This window comes from Gopherus flavomarginatus, chromosome 17 (assembly GCF_025201925.1).
Source record: "Gopherus flavomarginatus isolate rGopFla2 chromosome 17, rGopFla2.mat.asm, whole genome shotgun sequence".
NCBI classification, from domain to species: Eukaryota; Metazoa; Chordata; order Testudines; family Testudinidae; genus Gopherus; species Gopherus flavomarginatus.
This window is the reverse complement of record NC_066633.1, coordinates 17782863-17803831: the sequence shown is the minus strand read 5'-3', so window position 1 is coordinate 17803831 and position 20969 is coordinate 17782863. Positions and strand designations below refer to the sequence as shown.

Sequence of the window (20969 nt, the reverse complement as noted above, 5' to 3'; positions counted from 1 at the left end):
TTAATTACTTTCCACAGACATCTGGCAGCACCATTATCAGGCAAACATAGGGCTGACATTTTTCTCTCCGACGGAGGCAGACACTCTAGACTGTGAAGCTGCTTTTACAGAGTTTACAGTTATATTCTGTTTTCCCAGCACCTCCCAGATAGATACCCTTAATACTTCCCTGAAGCAGGGGCGGCTCTAGGTATTTTGCCGCCCCAAGCACGGCAGGCAGGCTGCCTTTGGCGGCTTGCTTGTGGGAGGTCCCTGGTCCTGCGAATTCGGCGGCAGCCTGTGGAAGGTCTGCCGAAGCCGCAGGACCAGTGGATCCTCCGCAGGCAAGCCGCCGAAGGCAACCTGCCTGCTGCCCTCGTGGTGACTGGCAGAGCGCCCCCCGTGGCTTGCCGCCGCAGGCACGCGCTTGGCTTGCTGGTGCCTGGAGCTGCCCCTGCCCTGAACATTCTGCTCTAAAAGTTTGTCTGCATGGGGACAATCAGGAAAGCTAATCCAAATGAACTAAAGCTGTGAATTTAAAATGGCTTAGTAAAGCCACATCACACCCGTATATGGATACCCTCATTCAGAATGAAAGTGGCCTCAAATCAGTTTAGTTTCCTGAGTGTTTTGTTCCCATGTAGACAAGCCCTAAGTGCGGTAGGAAGACTGGGTTTAGTAGAAGACAGGAGGCCAGGTCTCCGCTACAAAGGTTTGTTGACATAGATGTGTCAGTCAGGGTGTGAGAAAACCACACTCCCTACCCGACATGGTTATGCAGGCAACACCCCCGTGTAAATGCAGCTACAGTGACAAAAGAGTGCGTCAGTCAGCATAGCGTATGCCATTCTGGGAAGTAGAGTCACTACGTGAGCAGAAAAACTCCTTCCAATGGTATGTGCGGGGTCTGCACTGGGTGCTCTGCTGGTCTAGCTATGCTGGCAAAACATCTGCAAGGTAGACAAGGCCAGAGGAAGGGAGAGCAAAGTGGAATTCTTGTCATTGTTTAGGTAGCAACAGTGCCTGCAGAGCGCTGGATGCTTTCCAGACACGGTGCCTTCCCTTGAGAGCAAACAATCCAAGACAGGGGTTTTGAACTCAGCTTAGCTCACTCCTAAGAGAAATCAACGAAGGCTGGGATTTTCTAAAATTCCTAAAGGAGTTAGGCATTCAAATGATTCCTTTCTATCCATGTTCTTATACACGCTCATCACCATAGTGTCTGAGCACCCAACTCCCACAGGCTCTTTGAAAATCCCAGCCCAAGGATATAAGAGGAGGACTCAGCCAGTTTCTTGTAGAAGAAAGTGGGAAGCCCATACACTGGCCTTCACTCTGTCTTCTGCATCGCCCCTGGTGGCTCATTACAGATCACACCATCACCCAGTGAAGCCAGTTCAGCTCCAGAGGGGACTTAGGAGAAAAAAAAAAACCCACACGCCAACCATCAACCTGTCTGGAGTGGCTCACAAACATGGGTTCCAACCTCAAGGCAGTGTGACCAACCAGGGCACAAACCCCAAACTAGTTGTGTGTTCTAGAATTACATTTCAACCACCAAGTGCCAGGTGTGAACTCCCCAAGCATTGTAACAGCTTTCACATGGAGTCACTGACAGGCACCTTGGGTATGCCAGTCTATCTGGTCACTCAGGCAAGCTGGCTTTGTGATAGATGGTCCCTTACACCAAAAATCACAATAATATTCAGGTTACTACCGGTCCCGAAGGAGCAGTCACAATAACCCAGGCCAGTTGTACCTCAGATCTCTCACCAAAGACAATGCTTGCAGCCAATCCTATATTAAACTCTCTAAGGATTTATTAAGGAAAATAAATAGATTTATTTACATGGTTAAAGCAGGTAAACATATGGACACAAACTAGTCTTACTTTTTGGAACTTAATAGAAACTGCTGTAATGTGTAAGTTCTACATATCCTGTAGGGCTAACTCAGGCTAAGCAGCTTGTGATCCCTTGCTTATGCTTAGAAATATTGCCCTCTCCAAATTCCAAGCAGTACAGTGCCTTCTGGGATTTTTATTCCCTTCCCCCAGAGTTGAAGCTGTGATGGGACAAGCATTTGTGCAGGTGCCTTCTTCGTGGGTGTGAGGAAAACAATCAAGAAAATATGTTGTCCACAGATGTTCCACAATGATTTGTCTGGTGTCTATAGGCCTTCTTTTGTTGAGCACGAGATGACACCTCCTCTGGTAAACTAGTATTTCACATTTGGTGATGCTTCTCCCCTGCCTGTGTGAGTTTCCAGTTTCATAGCAAACATGTTTATAGTTACAAAGCAAATATTTAAATCTTGCTTTATGACGTGGGATGCAGATCTATAAGTGAGATTAATGCAGGCAGCAACTCACAAGCATTTCATGAAGTCCAAACACTAAACACACTCATAACCTAACAGCTGTTTTAACAATGCTTACACACAGGTGAGCCAGATGTTTCCAGCTCTGCATTAGTCAGTGTTCAGCGAGGCACAGGAGCCAAGCTGGCACCTGGTCTGCCAGCATCACAGTGAACTGTCAATTGGTATCTTGGCAGCAGGGCAACATTCCAACTGAGGACTATTAATTGCATTTTATAAGCTGGATCCAAATGCAGTTCTAATTTTTATAACCTGATTTTACAGATGCTTTGCAGGCCCACTAATGTCCCATTGTCACCCATTCAAGTTTTTATAGGACTGCCAGCAGCCAATCAGATAATGCCACGGTGCATATTAATAGACTCTGCAGAGACTGCTCCATATCCACCCCAGCCTCGTACTTCCTCACCTGTTGTTCCCTTTTATCACTGCTGGCTTGTAGAAAGAGAGGAGAGAGGGCTGCTAAGCTGACTTCACACTGTAATATGGACATCATTAGCCTTCTCAGGGTAGATGGGAAAGAATGAGAGGAAAGCTCCCTAGCCACTGCAGCCAATTCATTCATGCTGTCTGCGTTCCGTGGAATGGCTACAGCTGTGAAGGCCGGACAGTCTTATACAAGAAACTAGCCAGCTAGGGCCGCTTCTTATCCATGCCTCCAAAATGTTTAAATTCATTGGGTTTTAACCACTTCATTGCTTTTAGGGGCACAAGGCCCTGAAATCAATTCTAGGGTTACATAGTCATGAAAGACTTGTTGCAGGCCTGCTGCCCTACATGTTAGACAGGAAAGCCGGACAACATTTTTCAACCAAATTTTTTTTCTGATCAAAAATGGGATTTTGGCTTGGTGGAAAAAAATGCTGTTTGGGACCAATAAAAATGATTTTTGATGGGAATTTTTTTTCTGTTTTGTTTGTTTTGAATTGAATTTTGTTGGGTGCTGTTTTCTAGAACTGAAAATATCTGATTTTTCCCCCCATTCTTTTCCTTCTTTCCAATTTATTTATTTTTTGGCCAGTGATTGCAATAAACTGAATTATATTTAGGCTTCCCTTCCCACACACATTCTTCCTCTCTTTCTTCTTTCTTCTTTTCCCCTCACTAACATTTCAAATCTCCTCCAACTTTGGAAGAGTCACAGAGTGGGGAAAATGAAAAACAAAACTAACTCAGCCTTGTTACAGACGAGTCAATTCTATACTGTTCTTATATCGCGCTCATCACACAGAATCCGAGTGTTTTCCAATAGTCCATTAAGCAACAAGACTAACATCTGCTACGTGCTTATTTGCCCATCTTCTCCCCTGGGGGAGAAGTGCATCCAGTGGAGGCTTTTGTTTTGGTGCAGTTAATTTTTTTAATTTGTTTTAAACATGCACTAAGATCACACCCCCTGCTCCTTTCCCAGAAGATCCAGAGTTAGAACAAAGAGCTACAACAATGCAGCCCAGAATGAAACAACGGTGCGGGAAAAAGAATAGCCTCTAACAATACCAGCAAACAACTATAGGGGGTGACAAATCCCCATGGTCTGAGACTGGTGGGTACCTCCCAGCTAGTTACACATTCATAGAAAACCTTGGGTGCCTGGAATACCTGCTGCCATTTTGATAGGGTGCTGGATTTTTGTTTTTTGGGGGGGAGGGTTGTTTTTAATATACATGCTGCTAAGTATTTAGAGAAGACAAGGTAAAAGAAAGGTTAATGTAATTAACTGCATGTTTCATGTGTTTGAAGTTCAGCACCTGCTGAAGTACCTTGCTGAGTTGGTGCCTTAAGGATCAATCAGTGAAAATAACTAAACTCAGGACACTGGCAATTAAAGCATACAAAACCTTCCCCCCTACATCATGAGCCTGAACTACTGTGTAAAAACCCCAAGCGCGGCTTAAAAATATACACAGCCGCTGGCAGTCACAGAAGGCTGGGATGGCGAGGACTTAATTGCATTTCTTAATCAACTAATATTGAAGGCTCTCAGATAAATGCTGAAGACAACCCAATTTATATTAAACTGCAGGCTGCCAAGGAGAGCATCAACTGGCAGTGGGGGACAAAAGAAAACAATCACATTTAGAGTGCCTGACTTCTTGATGAAAGGCGGATCCATGCTGTAGCCAAGAAATGAAAAGGAATCAAGCTTATAGAGGAGGAGAAATATTTCTTCTCTGATTTGGGATCAGTAGCCAGGCAGAAAGGAGGAGGGCCTAGAAAATGCTCCAGGACCCAAACATTGGAAACAGGCTTATTACACTTTAGTGCTTATTGTACTAAATGAAGAATGAAATACAGGGATAAAAGTTACTGGCTTTGAGAAAAGTCAGGAGTTTTGCCAGAAAAGGTGTAGATTTTATGCAGGAACCTCTCAGTTCTTAGGGCCTGATCTTTCATCATTGAAATAAATGGGACTTTTGCCACTGAATTATATGGGAGCTGGATCAGACCCCTTAAGGAGCAGAAAAGGTTGAGGTTCTTCACAGAAGGCCTAATCTGGGATGGGGCAGGTGGCTGTCAATCACCTGCCTTTCATAGGTTCTTGAACTGGGAGTGCTGCTGCACCCACTGGCTTTAAGTGTTTTTTATCATATACAGGGTTTACAGTTTGGTTCATTGGCGCTCAGTACCTCCACTGTACAAATTGTTCCACTCCTTCTGCTTTCTTCAGATTCTGCACGGCTTCAGGGGCCAAAACACCCCTGCATAAATCAGAGCAGCCCCAGGGGTGCTCTAATTTACAGCAGCCTTCCTGGGCCTGCCCTGGAGTTTGAAGTACTAAAAAAGTCTCCATAGTCATGTGTGCTACAGACACTCCCCTGTCTCACTCCCACCCACAGCACATCCTCTAAACTGCAGCTAGCCAGGGCCCCTTTGCAACACACTGTCCGCTCCTGTGCATTGCTGGAAAGGCATACAGCAGGCAGGGAACAAAATCTGTCCCTGAATTATTTGCATCAGCTTTCATTTTAGCTCCACTCACATGGTTTGGGGCAGTTGGGTAGAACTGGTTTGATCTATTTTCAGTTTTATAATAGCCACCCAGGTATCTAAGTGTCTTCCATGTAAAATGAACAGAAATAACAGAGGCCCTAATGAGTGGAATTCATGGAGTCTCTGGCACGTTTCCCATTTGGAGGGCCAAACGCTTGTTGCGGTAGGTTTTAAGATTATTAATTTCTTCTTCTTAGTTGGGACAAAAGGAGGCATCAGTGTTGTGTTATTGTTAGGGTGGAAATGTGCGTGCAGATGTGTTTTTATCAGTAACCATCAGAGAAGTTTAAACTCTGTACACTATCAAAACAAAACACTCCCAATAAGCTAAATAGATCTGGACAAAGATTTATTAATATTTTCACTAAATTTTGACATAGGAAGGAAATATTTTGATGAAATTTATGCTATATCCTCCCCTCTGCCCCTACCCTTTTTTAGCCAGCTCTGCTGCTAACTATAATTTCAGGGCCTACACAGCTGCCATTTAGCATGGGGGGCATAGATTTACCTCTGCCTGACCCTCCTCTTCCCCTTTCCGGTGCCCCCTGCCATTAGCAGCCTGAACACCCCAAGCTGATAAGCCCCAACACCACCCCCTCCAAATCTGGGAAAGTGGCGTTGTGACCAGGCGCATAAGGTTGCAACATTTGGCCCAGCAAAATGGTCTGGCCTTTACCGAGGTGGGCCCCCAGCTCCGGGGGCTATTGCTCTGAGTGACAAACTACATTATGGGCTCGATATTACAGGGACACAGAATCATTTTGAATTGTACTATCATCGTTGCAACAGTATATACAGATGTAGGCTCCTCACATGTCCTTAACGTTACCTGCATGAGAAGCCCCAGTTGAGTTCAGGGGGGCCACTCCCATGTGTAAAATTAAGTATGTCTAAGGCTAGGTCTACACGACAGCTTATGGTGGGACAATGCGTCACCCAGGGGTGTGAATAAGCCACCCCCAAGCGACATGTGCTACATCGGCATAAGCACCAGTGCGGACTGCGCCATGAGGCCAGGGGAGCTTCTCCTGCCGACATGGCTACCGCCTCTCATGGAGGGGGGTTTATTATGTCGCTGGGAGAGCTCTCTCCAATCAGCATAGGGCAGGAGCGGGCAAACTTTGTGGCCTGAGGGCCCTATAGGGGAATAGAAATCGCATGGCAGGCCATGAATGTTCACAAAATTGGGGCTGGGGTGCGGGAGGGGGTACAGGCTCTGGAGTGGGGCTGAGGATGAGAGGTTTGGGGTGCAGGAGGCTGCTCTGGGCTGAGATTGAGGGATTTGGAGAGTGGGAGGGGAAATCACGGCTGAAGCATAGGGAAGAGGCTCAGGAGTGCAGGCTCCGAGTGGCGCTTCCCTCAAGCGGCTCCCAGAAGCAGTGGCACGTCCCTTCTCCGGCTCCTACAGGTGAAGTGGCCCCTGACCTTCGGAGCAGAGCCATGTGGCTGCTTCTAGGAGCTGCGTGGTGCAGCCCCTGATCCGGAACCCCACCTGGAGCGCAGAAGCGGGGCTGAGCCCCAGACTCCACTCTCCAGCAGGAGCTTGCAGGCTGGCTTGATTCGGCCCGCGGGTCGTAGTTTGCCCACCCCTGCTATAGGGCATCTTCACCAGACATGCTGCAGCACTGTATGTTTAGACAAGCCCTAGGCGTTTGCAGGATCAAATCCCTAGTTAACACTGCAACTTTCCTCTTCTCCCTGGCAAGGACAGAGACAATGAAAACGCCATCACAGCATCTCCAATAAGGAATTAGTCTTAAGTCAATACTGGTGAGATTTTTGTTGTTTGGTTTATGCAGTTACCTGGAGATGGATTTAATATCTTCTAGAAAAGCATTTGCAGGCAGGACTTATTCTATACTAGATCAATTCTACATGTGACCGTGTTCCAATTTTTAAAAGTTTCATATCGCTGATGTTATCTTGATGACATTACTGCTAGAATACAATAAAAATAAATTTTAAAAAGACACAAAGTCCCAATCTCCTCTCATTTATACCAGAATTACTCCACTGACTTTACCAAGATTACTGATTTACACCAGCATACGGGAGCAGAGGATCGGGCCCATCCACTTTGTATCTAATCAAATGCCCCTTACATTTGGACGGGCAAAATTCAGATTGAGAAAAACAGGTGAAAGAAAGAACTGAAAAAAAAATAAAAAATTGATCTAAAATTCTGCACACTTGATTGCCTCTAGTAATGACATTATTGTAAGCATTTGTGTTTTGGACATGATTATTGGGGCTTGAAAAAAAAAATGAGGGGAATGATTTTTTGTGGAAAATACCTGCTTTCCTCTCAAACTTTTGATTTCTCATTGGAAACCCAAACCCCCTCCACCACCCAACAGCTGAATTTGCAGCTCAAAGCAGAAGCACGAAGTAATAAAAAGCCTGAACAGGACGGAACTGTATCTTTCATGCTGCAAGGACTCTGAAGGATGACTAAGCATAACAAAAGATCCCCTGTGCAGAGCTTGCTTATTATAGAAACTTCTATTACCTTTTGAAACTTAAGACTAACTCATCTCTGTGTGTGTTTACCTGCTTTAACCTTGTAAATAACTGATTTCCTAGTTAATAAAATCTTTAGATAGCCAGCCACTCCTATAATAAACTACAAACACTGTGGTTGGTGTGAGATCTGCGGTGCAATTCATTTGGGGTAAGTGACTGGTCTTTTGGACTGGGAGTAACTTGAATAGTATTCTGATTTTTTGTGTTAGGGGTCCAGCTATCACAAAGGCAAGCTTCCCACAGTGACAAGAGAGATTGGAGTACCCAAGGAGATGGTCTGACTCCATCTTATAGTGCCTAAGAAGTTCACACTGAATACTTAGTTGGTGAAATCTAAGAACAGAACTCTCAACCAGTTTGGAGTTTGTGCCCTGCTTCTCACAGTCTGCTCTGAGGTTGGTACTCATGCTCTTGAGCCACTGCAGGACAGCTTGACCATTGGGGTAGAGCTTTGTTTAAACTGCTAGGTCCACGATTTCTTGCCACGTGAGATGCTGAAAGCACGTGGTCAGGGTGACTTCTGCTAAGGCAAGACCTTGCTGGGAAAGTTTAGCCATCTGCTCAAGCTGATGCGTATGATCTGGGAGTTAGAAAACAGGAATCCAGATCCCTGTACCAGCAAAAGGGACAAAACAGCCCTGAGAAAACCATGACTGAGTGCAGCCAAAGCAGCCCTTGCCAAAGAGGCCATTGCCAGAAGGACCTGGGTCCGGATCTTCAGCAGAGTTCAGCATCCCACGTGCACCTGATAGGTTGAGCTCTTTAGAAGATCTGGCCTATGGGGCATATCAAGGCTTACAGCTTTTTCCCCTTTTCTCCAGCTAACTGAGGTCAGGTCTCTAGCCCATTCTTTTCCAGGCTTCCCAGTCCAGCATTCTTTGCATATCCACTCCATCGTTCCATCTATCCACCGCTTTCTTGTTCTTTGTCCACAAACTCTAGTCTCAATTGCTTCCTTAACAGGATGTCCTTCTTCCATCCTTCATATGTGCCCCAGACCACCTCAACTTCCTCTCTTGCAGCTTCTCTCTCCTGCACACCTTGATCTCAGTCCTGGTGACATTATACCATGTATAGTCCAGTGAAGTCACCCCTCTCACTGCCCTCCAACGTCTCATTTCAATGACTTCAGGTCTTCTCAAGTGCTTCTTTGGTCACTCAAGTCTTTTGATCTGTACAGAAGCGCTGGTCTTGCCATGGTTTTGTCCAGTGCCCCTTAAGAAGTCTGGGCATCTGCTTATAATAAATCACTCAACTTATCTTGACAAAGACTTCCCCCACACTCAGCAGCCTTGCTTGCAGTTCTCTGATAACATCTCCATTTGCTGCTAACCAGCTCAAAGGTACTGAAACAAAGAGACCTGATTTAGGTGCCAGCCTTCAATGCTGATATTCATCTGTCTTGGTTTTGCACAAGTCACACATATGACTTCAGTCTTTTCTTTACTCCTTTTGAGGCCTTCGTTTTTAGTTCCCTGTTCCAGATATCAATTGCCTGGACCGATTCTCCCTCGCTATCAGTGGTCAGCGCAATATTGTCTGCATAGATCAACGTCATACCATTTTCTGTTTGTATTTGCTTACTTATGAAGTCCATCACAATTCTGAACAGTAATGGACTAAGTGCTGATCCCTGGTGGAGACCAACCTTCACCACAAAACCCTCTGTTACACCGAAGGGCATCAGCACCTTTGCCATGGAACCACCCTACAAATCAATCACTATCTGGACAAGGTCCTCCAGGGCCCCACAGAATCATAGCAGAGGCACTAGCAGTCACTGATGTACTTTGTCTAAGGCTTTTGCTGCATTCAGGAAAAAGCAACTGTGCTGAGTTTTCTCCTCCAGTTTGCCATCAACTATCTAGCAATGAATGTACCATCTAGTGTCCCTTTTCCTTTCCTAAAGCCAAACTACTCCTTCCTAAAATGGGCTCTGCTGTTTGGCAACGCAACTATGATTCTCTGTTTCATGTAGTAGGACAGCAACTTAATTCCTCGATACCTTGAACGGTTGTATATACCACCTTTTTGTATGTCTGTTGGTACCAGTATGGACTTCCTCCATTCTCTTGGGATTTTCTTCTCTTTTCAGACTATGCATGGGATTCACATGAGCCAGCATATACCAAACTCTTTCAAGGCTTTGATAGTTTCTGTTGTGACTTTGTTTGGACTTGCTGCTTTTCCAAGTGCCATCTTCAGCAATGCAGCCTTGACCTCTGCCTCCTAGCGGTCATGAAAAGCCAGGATTGCTGGTTCACACAATGGCAGTGCAGCATATGAATGGTTCTCATCATTAAACAGACCCTCGTAATATTCCTGCTGTCAGGTACATACTAGCAACCTGCCCACTGCATCCTTCATAAATGTGTCCACTTGGTCTTTCTTCCTTTTGTTTTTTTGTCCAGAACCATCACTTATATTTTCTTTTGGGGAAGTTGAAGGCAGATGTTCCACTTCTCACACAGCTCAGCTAAAGTTCAGTTTCTTGCCTGTCTGACTGCAATATAATTTGCACAAATGTGGGCACACGCACCCACAAAACCATCCTTCTCCATACCTTTGACTCCATCACCCCCTCTCACACTCCTGCCTCTCCCCAGATTGGTTACACTGCTCTCCCCTCCCCCCAATAGCAGCCGTTTCATTACAAGAAAGGCTTGAAATGGAATGCTCTCACCTACAGTAAATGAGCTTGTTAAACAATGCTACAGACACCTTCCTGCCAGGCACACAGAACAGTAGTGCCAGGGAAGAAAGCTGGCTGGGAACATTTCTACCCTGACAGGTGTGTGATGCCTGCTTGGACCTCAAGTTTAACCTTGCAACAACAGAAAGCTACAGGAGCATCACTGCTATATTTAGCTACACCCCCTCCCTCTCTGGTTAACCTTCCGTTTTGCGTGGCATCTGTCCCCAGCTCCGGGGCTGAATTCAGATCTCTGAACTGTTCTTCTCTTTCAAATGCCACTCATTCAAGATATCTGAGTATTTATTCCCAGACATCCAGGCTAATTAGAAATGGAAGCTGGGGGGAGATCACCAACCCTTTCCAAGGACTTTAAAGCTGGCGAGACATCAGACAGCACCCTGGGCTTCTGTCACTCCTGCCTGGCAGAGCTGAGCTATCCAGGGACATGGTGCATTTCCATGACCTTTCTAAGCAGGATATCTGCATTCATAATGGCAGTATGCAAAACAGAGGCACAGGCTGGATTAGGGTCTGATCCCGAAGGAAGTGGCTGAAATCCAGTGTCTCCTGTTGAAATTGATGGGAGTTATGGGTGCTTAGTACCTTTTGGGATCAGGTCCTGTGGTCTGGGGCATGTTTTGAGTGCTCTGTGGTGCATGCTAGACCAGGGCAAAACAACTTGGATAATTCACCCCTTAAGTGCACCGTTGGACAAATATCTCCAGAACAGCCTCCCCACATTCTCTTGTAAGGTAGCACGCCTCTTCACTCCTAGCCATGGCTATTGATCCTTATAATGCTGTCTTCAGTCATTAGCCGGCAGAGCGAGGCGCCTCTCAGTAATCAGCCTGCCGGGCAGCACTGAATAAAATAAAGTGTGCAGTGGCCTATGGCTTTCTTCCACTCCACATACTGGTGAGGCTTCAGGAGCAGATTTTTCTGCATCACTCAGAGGACAGAGTAACAGACGTACCATACTCTGCATATTGCTGCTAAAGAGCACTTAAGGGTTGGCTTGTGAGGCAGGTGCTGAAAATTGGGAGAGCTTTGGGGGAAAAGGAGCCCCAGCCAACAGGAACCCACCTCCTTCCTTTGGCACTTTTAGCCTGTAGCCTCGCACAGCTGCGGGCCAGGCTCAGAGACAGCAGGCATGGAGGGATCTGGCCTTCTGAGCATTTTGCGTTCGCACAAAAAGAAGAAAAGGGAAATGAAAGGCAAGAGGAGAGTGACATGCATGAGAAACACTTCCAAGCTCCAGCTTCAAAGAGCCCCTGCCACTCCCTCTGGATCCACAGGAAGGTGACAAACTGGGGAGGAGGGACCTGACTGAACCAATTTCCCTCCATAATGGCTGGTTTGTTTTTTTAAAATAGAATATCAGGGCTGGAAGTGACCTGAGGAGATCATCTAGTCCAACCCCCTGCTCAAAGCAGGACCAATCCCCAGATGGATTTTTGCCCAAGTTCCCCCCTCAAGGATTGGCCTGGGTTTAGCAGGCCAATGCTCAAACCACTGAGCTATTCCTCCCCCTCCCCTTCCCTTCCTCTTATATGAAAATAATGGTTCCCTTCTCCCCTGGAGCCAGCCTGAATATTTCACCAGTGAAGCAAAACATCTCGTCCCTTCACAGATTTTTCTACTCAACCACCAGGAGAGGTGTTAGCTCACAGTTGCCTCTCCTCACATCAGGCCATGCTAATAGCCTCTTGGGTTAGCAGTCAAGGAGCTGGGAATTGTTAAACAAATTGAGTAGAAGCCTCAGCCTGAGTGGTTAGAGGCACGTTCAGGCCCAGCCTGCACCGAGTTTCAGAGCCTGGTTCAATTGCCTCAGGCTTGAGGGACTGAAAATAGCCCTGTAGATGTTCCCCTTTGGGCTGGGGCCTGGTTGCTGAGACCTTCCCCCACTCACTGGGTTCTCACTCCAGCTGCAGCCCAGGCTCTGGAACATCTGCACTGATCTTTTTACAGCCCCAGACAGTTGACCCAGGCTAGGAGACAAAGCTCCGTGGGTTTTATTTGCAATGTGGACATTGCATTTGTGGAGCAACCCTAAAGCTGCTTCCACGGGTCACAGAGTGAATGGGTCCCCCATGCACTGACATTGATAGATACAGTAGATGGATAGGCAGTTCTGTCTAATAGAAAGATATTCATTTGTGTCTGTCCAGCCACGTATGTCCCTCAATATCATTGTCGTGTCCGAGCACCACAGTCCTAGCAAACTGAAGATAGCAATGCTTCACCAGCTTTCTTCCATGGGTAACGCCGATGCCCCTGGGTGGGTTGGTGCTAATGGGGATCAAAGCTGGGACCTCTGGATCTTAATGCACAAGCCTCTACTGCCTGAGCTAAGACAGCTACTTCTTAGCCCAGGCTACAGCAGGTTCATCCATCCATAGTTGGCCTAACTCTCTAGAGCAGTGGTCTTCAAACTTTTTTGATCGTGCACCCCTATCAATACAAACATTGAGCACGTCCCCCCTGCTGCGCCACAGGGCCGGCTCCGCCATTTTTGCCACCCGAAGCAAAAAAAAAGGAGCTTGGACTCCCGCCCAAACTGCCGAAGTGGCACTGCTCTGGCGGCACTCCTCCTGCTGCACACCCCGAAGGATCCTCTTGTGCATCCCCTGGGGTGTGCGCACCCCACTTTGGAGACCACTGCTCTAGAAGGGGACATGGCTTACATGTCTCCAGAGAATTAGAAGGATGGAGAGGAAATATCTGACTCCCCTGAGACCAGGCAGTTCTGCACAAATGCATCCAACATTGGCTTCCTTTACAACATTTCTCATTTCAAGAGGGAGTGCTGTTCAGTGATTAGGGCAGAAGACTGGGACCCAGCATGCCTGTCTCTGTTCCAAGCTTCGCTAGGGGCCTGCTCCAACTGCCATTAAAGTCAACAGTAGTTGGACGAGTTCCTGTCCTGCTGCGAGTCCTTGAGCAAGCCACTCCATCTCACTGTGCCTCTGTTTCCCCATTGGCAAAGTGGATCGAATACCTACTGCAGCGGGGAGCTGTGAGGTTTCTGGCTTGTAAAGCGCTTTGAGACCTTTCTCTGTAAGGAGCTATGGAAGCACAAAGCATTATTTCAAATCTCAGCCACTAAATACATTGTTTTTTCTGGTGTCAAGAGAGAAAATTAAGGCAAAGCCAAGCTGGGTCAATACACTTTCCCCCACCAAGTCCTGACTCCTAAGCTTTCCATTTTGAGGACTGTCTGGGAGATGGATAAGAGGAAGAGAAGTGGAGGAGCAAAAAGGATGAGACGAAGAAGAAGAAAGAGGATTAAGAGAGAGAAAGAGGAAAAATATGAAGGTATGAGAGAGGAAAGGACATTTGGAATAAATATTTCCCCTTCTCCCCTGCTCTCTCAACTCACATGCATGCATAAGAAGTTGTGCCCAAAATTCACTCCTTCTTGGGAATTATGGTTAAGTATAAATTACAAAGTCTTTGCTTGGCTTATTCCTAGACCTTCTATGTTTATCTCCAAGCCCCTCTAAGAGCCATGACCCTAGATAGGCGCTAATGAGCCTCCCCATATCTGGCTGTCATGTGAGTCAGCCAAATAACCCTGCCTCTCTCCACAGAGTCCTAAACCCAGATCCCCCGACAGAGAAGAAATGCAGATGAGAGGCACTGTATTGGGAAAGATAAATCCTGATGTTCTAACTCAGGCTTTTTCCAGCCTTTATGCAGGCAAGACTCCCACTGAAGCCCCCCCACCCCACCAAGGTTTCAGCATTTGGCCCAAAATTAAATGGTGAGAGAAAACAAGACTGATCTGAGATGGAGGGAAAGCAGCAATAAGTCCTTTTGCTATACAACCACCAGAAGAACCAGGCCCCAAAACACCACCAGAGAGGCCCGTGTGGATTTTCTCATATTAATCAGATTTGTTATTGACATCAAAGTTAATGGTCAGCCTGGGAAACATCACAGAAACAGGTTCTGGTCTGATCATCGGCTTCCCAGCTGCAAGTGCCACTGATAGTCCTATTTGCATCTGAAAGAGCCTTGTTTCCGTCTCAGTTCAGGAAAGGTGTTGGCTCTTTGATGTTCAAAACAAACTTTGATTCTAAAAGCCTATAAGAAGGGCCTCATTTTCTATTCAGTTCTATTGAACTCAGTTATATTTTATCAGGGCCTCACTGGCTTCATTCCCATTCAGTTCTGCATGATTCTGCCATTACAGGGACCGAGAAGTTGAAGCTAAAAATCTAGACAAAAAAAATCAGAGGAGTGTTTTCTGGGCATCGCATGGAGAGTCAAGGGAACAAAGCTGTGAATTTGGGGAATGGATCAGAGATTTGGAGGTCTTCTTCTCCATTGCCCTGCTCACTTCTGTAGTCATTTGCATCACTGCAAAGTGAATGCAAAACACTTTGGAAGCATTCTGCACTATGCACGGTGCAGGGCAATGGCACAGGACCTAGAGAAGCAGAGGGCCAGCCCTTGTTCTGGTAAGAACTGATGGAAGATGGAATGACAGAGTGGGGGTGGCTTGAACTTCTATGGCAAGAGGAGATGAGGTCCCAGGGCTTGAATTTCTCCTTCTTGCTCACCTTTTTCTCATCCCCCTCTTGCAGAAGCTGCAGGTGACTCCTCTTCTCGCTGTCCTTCCGCAGGGAGCTGCTCTGGTGCTGGGGCAGGCCCATGGGTGGGGACGCACTCCGCCCCTGGGGATCCACCCAAGTGTAAATGTGGTTGGTGACATAGCCCCCAGGGATCCGCCCAACTGAATGCACCGACAGGTTCAGCTTCTTGGAGCCTTTCAGAGCCTGTGAGACAGTCCAGGAGAAAAAAGGAATTAATTACAGAGCACAAGGGAAATAAATTAATCCAAATGGAATTTCGATAATGCCAAAGCTTTGCTTTGCTATGGAACCGTTCATAGGGTGATCTCCAAGCACTTTACAAATATGGATGGAGCAAGCCTCACAAATCCATGAAACTTTTACAGGACTCGGGATCTCTGAACCCTCTGCTGAAATGCAGCCACTTCTGGGGTAGATCACAACAGGTGTTTAACAGCCCACATTGTCCCGATAGGACAAGCAGCAAAGATGTGCACATAACTTGAAACTGAAGCAGGGTCAGAGGGAAACATGTTGGAATGAGGATAGGACACTGAAGTTAACAACCTTAATTCTTATGCAAAGAACCAGAGGATTGAGAATGATCTCACATGGGCAGGATGCTGTATAACATAACTGTGGGTACCAGAGGGGTCTCCTGAGTTGCAGGCAAGTGCCCTAACCACTGGACCATCCTTCCTCCGCAATATCTGGATCCAGATCTACTGTATGCTCTTGCCATATTTGCAGAGCAGCCACACTGTTACCCAGAGTTACATTAGGCAGGGTTCAGAGTAGCAGCAGTGTTAGTCTGTATCTGCAAAAAGAACAGGAGTACTTGTGGCACCTTAGAGACTAACTTTTATTTGAGCATAAGCTTTCGTGGGCTACAGCCCACTTCTTCGGATGCATGGAATGGAACATATATTGAGGAGATATATATACACATACAGAGAGCATGAAAAGGTGGGAGTTGTATATTGGCCTCTCAGAGTTGGTAAAAGACAACTCCCACCTTTTCATGCTCTCTGTATGTGTATATATATCTCCACAATATATGTTCCATTCCATGCATCCGAAGAAGTGGGCTGTAGCCCACGAAAGCTTATGCTCAAATAAAAGTTAGTCTCTAAGGTGCCACAAGTACTCCTGGTCTTTTTATTAGGCAGGGTGCAAATGCTTTAGAAGATATATACATCTCCGTGTCCCCGGGCATAATCCAACCCCTACACCACAGGGTTAGGAAGCAGTTTCTCTGATAGGCAGGTTATTCCATACCTATGCACTAAGGGTTTTCTTTTCTTGCACCTTCCTCTGAAGCAGTTGGTTCTGGTCTTTGACAGAGCCAGGCTCCCAGGAGAGAGGGATCATGGGTCTGACAATTCCCCAGGCCTGCTCACCCCAGATTCCCCACTCCATCCTCACCACATCCCAACAGCAAGACTCCTGCAGTTGTCCAGGACACGGGATCTCTGCTGCTCAGTAGCAGCCTAGGACTGACCCAGGTCTGGAGACGGAGTCATTTCTCCGCCTTAGGAAAGCAGGCCAGGGCTACATCATTGACAGGGACTGGTGTTTGTGGAAACCTGCCGTGCCTCTACCCAGGCCATTGAAGACAATTGGAAAGATTCCCTTTGACTTCACTGAGCTTTGGAGCAGGCCCATGAAAGAGAATCTCAGTCTTGAATGCTGTTTCTTACCATACACCTCTCAATCACAAATAGTTAAAAAACCTCCACCCCACCCTGAGGGGACCAGGAGATCCAGCGGGGTCCGTTTGCCGGTTGCCCCTCTGGCTAGTAGTGCAAAGAGGGGATAGCTGTTCTGTAGTTAAATTTCACGTAATTAACATTAGGGGAGCTCGACCAGCTGCTCACAGGGCTCAGTAACATTAGGGTGACCAGACAGCAAGTGTGAAAAATCAGGACAGAGCGAGTTGGAGGCGCCTATATAAGACAAAAGCCCCAAATACTAGGACTATCCCTATAAAATCAGGACATCTAGTCATCCTACGTAATATCGAGGCAGCTTAGCATTTGCAAGCGGCCGGAGGCTGCTTTGACAGTTTAATATACATATGCCTGTGGGGCAGAGACAGCAGATGCTCACCTTGAATGGGGGGCAGGGAGTGTGTGCCAAAAACCCCGGGTGGAGAAGGGGCTTGGGCAGTGGCTGTGGCAGCAGCAGGGCTGGGGCAACTGGTGGGGCAGGCATTCACTTTGGCCCCAGAGATGCACAGCAGACTGAGGAAGTGGACCAGTCAGGGCAACTGTGGCTGCAAGGTATCACCACTCCCCAGCCCTGGCCACTCAGAGCAGCTGCCTGCCCAGCTCCCGCTGCTGTTGTATGTATATCTGGCAGCAGACTCAGCCTCTCCCTTGGGGAGACAGCCCTTTCACCAGCCCAAAATGACACAGATCTACCTGGCTGCCCCTTCCCTGCCCAGCCCGGCTCCAGGTCCCCACCGCCAGGTGTTAAGGGAGTTAGACTAGAAGAGAAGGGGGCCCAGGCTGCCCCACCTCATACACTCTCCAGGTACAGAGGGCATATTGTAGGGGTAGAAAAAAAAATAGATCACTTCCCCCTGGAGAATGTTTCTGTGACTGGAATGCTAGCCCCCACCCTCCTCCTGGTTCTTCCAGCCAGCTCTGGGGGCCAGATCTCCTGTTGAACTGAACTACAGCACCATGCCTAGGGTGTGTGGGGGAACTTGCCAAGAGGTGCTGGTATTGGCTGCTCTCAGATCCAGGAAATGGGATTAGCTAGACCCCCACACTGTTCTGGTGGGGCAGTTCCGCCACTCTCCCTGCAAGCAGATCCCCAAGCCCTGGATCCAGCACACCACCCATTCCGCGCTTCGCCATGGGTAGCCATTTGGCTGGAAGTTACCTCCAGCCCACTCTGGGAGCGGAAGGGAGGTGTCACCGAGATTGGCCACCACTGCAACCCAGCTCCAAACATGTGCTGCCACACCCAGTCATGGAGATTTGTTCCTTTACAGCAAAGGTTAAACAACCAACCAGAGAGCAGCCTTAAGTCAGTACCTGGTCCCCAGACTTCAGGGCCATTCCTCCCAGGGGTCTCTGACACACCAGCTGCTGGCAGCTTCCTCACCTTAGCCAGCTCTGCTCCCTCCTTGGGGCAGCTTCTCTAAGCCCTCCCCAGGGCAGTTAGCCTTTGCTACCCAGGGCTTAGTTTATCTCGACCCTCCTCTCAGCTGTCTCCTAGTGGCCCTGTACAGACCTAGGTGTAGCACAGCCATCTTTAATTAGCTGATTAGGCTCATCTGCTCCAGCCTGGGGCACTGGGCTCAGTCTAGCCACAGAGACCAGCTACCCTGTGATGGGGAGGGGCTTTTAGCTGTGGGCTGGCTTGCACCCACCCACTTCTCAGCACCCAATAGGGAGCTACCCTGTGACAGGAGGTCTTTAAAAACAATCCATGGCCTTGGATTAATTGCAGTGACGTCTGAACCCGGCAGTCTGCACCACTATCTCCATCCCAACAGGTACCTATTGAGAGAGCGAAGGCTCCAAACGTGAATCCACACTGGCTTTGCCTTAGCAGTGAGGGCTTCCTCAGAGCTAAAATGAAGCAAATCCCAAGGCAGCCCTGTCCTGAGCAAGGAACATAATCAAAAATAATAGCCGGCACCTATATAGCCTTGTTCATGCATCAGCTAATTAATATGGCTCGTGAACTAGTTGATCTGTTCAGTATAGGCCAACATCCAAGTCTGAAGACCAACACTGGAAAAACCCCCGAACAAAACAACCCCTCAGCCGCAGCAAGTCACCAAGTCAACTGGGCTAAAAATAGCTGTGTGGCCGCCCCTGCTTGGGGAGGGGCCTGGGCTCTGAAACCCAGTGAAGGGGAAGGGTCTCAGAGCCCAGGTTCGAGATGCCACTTTCCTCCTCTACTAGCCAGTAAGAAAGCTCTGAAACCAGCAAGCCCCAGGTGGGTGATGGAGGCCCTGAAAACATGCCGCAAAGACTCACAAAGTGAAGGAGCGCATGCGAAAACCCCACAGCACTCAGCCCACAGTGACGGGCAGCAGTATAAAAAAGCTAAGACAGCAGCCCTAAAACAGAGAATGCAACAGAAAACGAGACTTTGTCAGTTATTTTTTAACCAATCTATAAAACATAAGAATTATTGCCCTGCTATTCAGTCCTACAGCATGTGTCAAAACAACCTACAGAAAGGGTCGTGTTCTCTATCAAATGCTGTAGGGTTTTAGAGCAATTTCGTTAGAACCCTGTTACATTTCTATATTCTACAGAACTCTGTTCATTTCAGCAGAGACAACAAGCCAGGGACAGCAATGTCTTTTCCTTGCAGAGGACTATACCAAGTAATCACAAATAAATGGAGAAGAGCAGGAAAACAAGCAGAGGTGGTTTTGTCTAGTGGATAAGCCACCAGGTTGGGAGTCAGGAGGCCTGCATTCTGTTCCCAGCTCTGCTGTATGGCTGGCTCCCCCACCCCTTCTTCCCCTCTTTGCCACTTGGGGCAGCAAAAAAGCTGAAGCCACCCCTGTTCAGAGCCAGCGTCTACAGACTTGGGCTTGTGTTGTGGCCCTATAAATAGCCATGTAGGGCATCTGGTTCCGGCTGGAGATTGGGCTCTGAAACCCACCCTCCTCCCTTGGCCTCAGAGCTCAAGCGCCAGACCAAGCCAGAACATCTACATGACTCTTTTTAGCTCTCTAGTGCGAGCACCGAGCCTGAGTCGGTGGACCTTGGCTCTGAGACTTGCCACGGGGTTTATTTTGCCATTTAGATCTACCTCATGTTTCCAACTCTGCCCGAGCATCCACACTGCATTGTAAATCTGGGCTTCCAGTCATTACACCTGGGTCTCACACAGCCGTGCTGTCCACCCTGCACTACGCAGACCTTCTGACTCTGGCCTGCAGCTTGAGAGAAGTCCACACTGAAAAATGACAGAGCTTGGACTGGAGTCACAGTGGGACTTGGGCTCTGACCCACTGCCCTAATAGGGTCCTAGGATCCAGGTCCTGAGTCAGCATGGGTTTAGTGTGCAGTGTAGACAGGGCCAGCTCCAGCTTTTTTGCCGCCCCAAGCAGGAAAGCAAAAAAGATAAAGCCAATCAGCGGCACTTCAGTGGCAGCTCAATCACGCCACTTCATTCTTCAGCAGCAATCTGGTGACAGGACAAGAGGACATGCTGCCCCTTTCCATTGGCCGCCCCAAGCACCTCCTTCCTTCACTGGTGCCGGCCCTGACCGTAGATAGACCTGTAGGGGCAGCCAGGGTGTGTCCACACTGAATTGTAAACCAGGCTGTGCAGCCTACCCTTCCCCAGTGCATTCTTCTCCATCTGTCGCCTAAGCATCCATCTCATAGAGCACGATTCCTCAGCACCCTAACCTGCACTGAGGGCCAAGCTGCACACCCAGAATTAGTGCAAGCTAGTGCAGGGCTGAATCCTTCCCCAGTGCTTCCCCTGATCACCTGTGCAAAGGAACGGGGGAAGCTAAGCTGGAAATAACCCCTGATTTGCCATGCGGCAGGTCATGCCTGGCGTCGGCGAGGCTAGACAGAACCTGAGCTCACCTGAGAAAGTTTGCCCAGCCATTGGCGTGACCTCGCTTAGGTTCCCAGCTGCACCACGCCCGGCTCTGGTCTGACATGAGCCCGTACAGCCATGACTTTGCAACACATTTAGGAGATTAAAATGCCAGAAACGGCGTGGGGGGGGGGGAAGAACCGGGAAGGAACAAGCATGACCAATGCCGGTGGGAGGAGATGAGCGGAGGGGTGGCTTTTCCCTTCCTTCTGAGCTCCCTGTCAGAGTGG

General features: G+C 48.0%; 1 protein-coding gene across 1 annotated transcript in view; it reads right to left on the bottom strand.

Moving 5' to 3' along the window:
- Positions 1-20969, bottom strand: part of WHRN (whirlin) — a 103172-nt gene that overhangs the window by 59651 nt on the left and 22552 nt on the right. Inside the window, 1 exon segment of the mRNA XM_050926458.1 lies at positions 15136-15351. Within this exon segment, the coding sequence (XP_050782415.1) occupies positions 15136-15351 (216 nt within the window).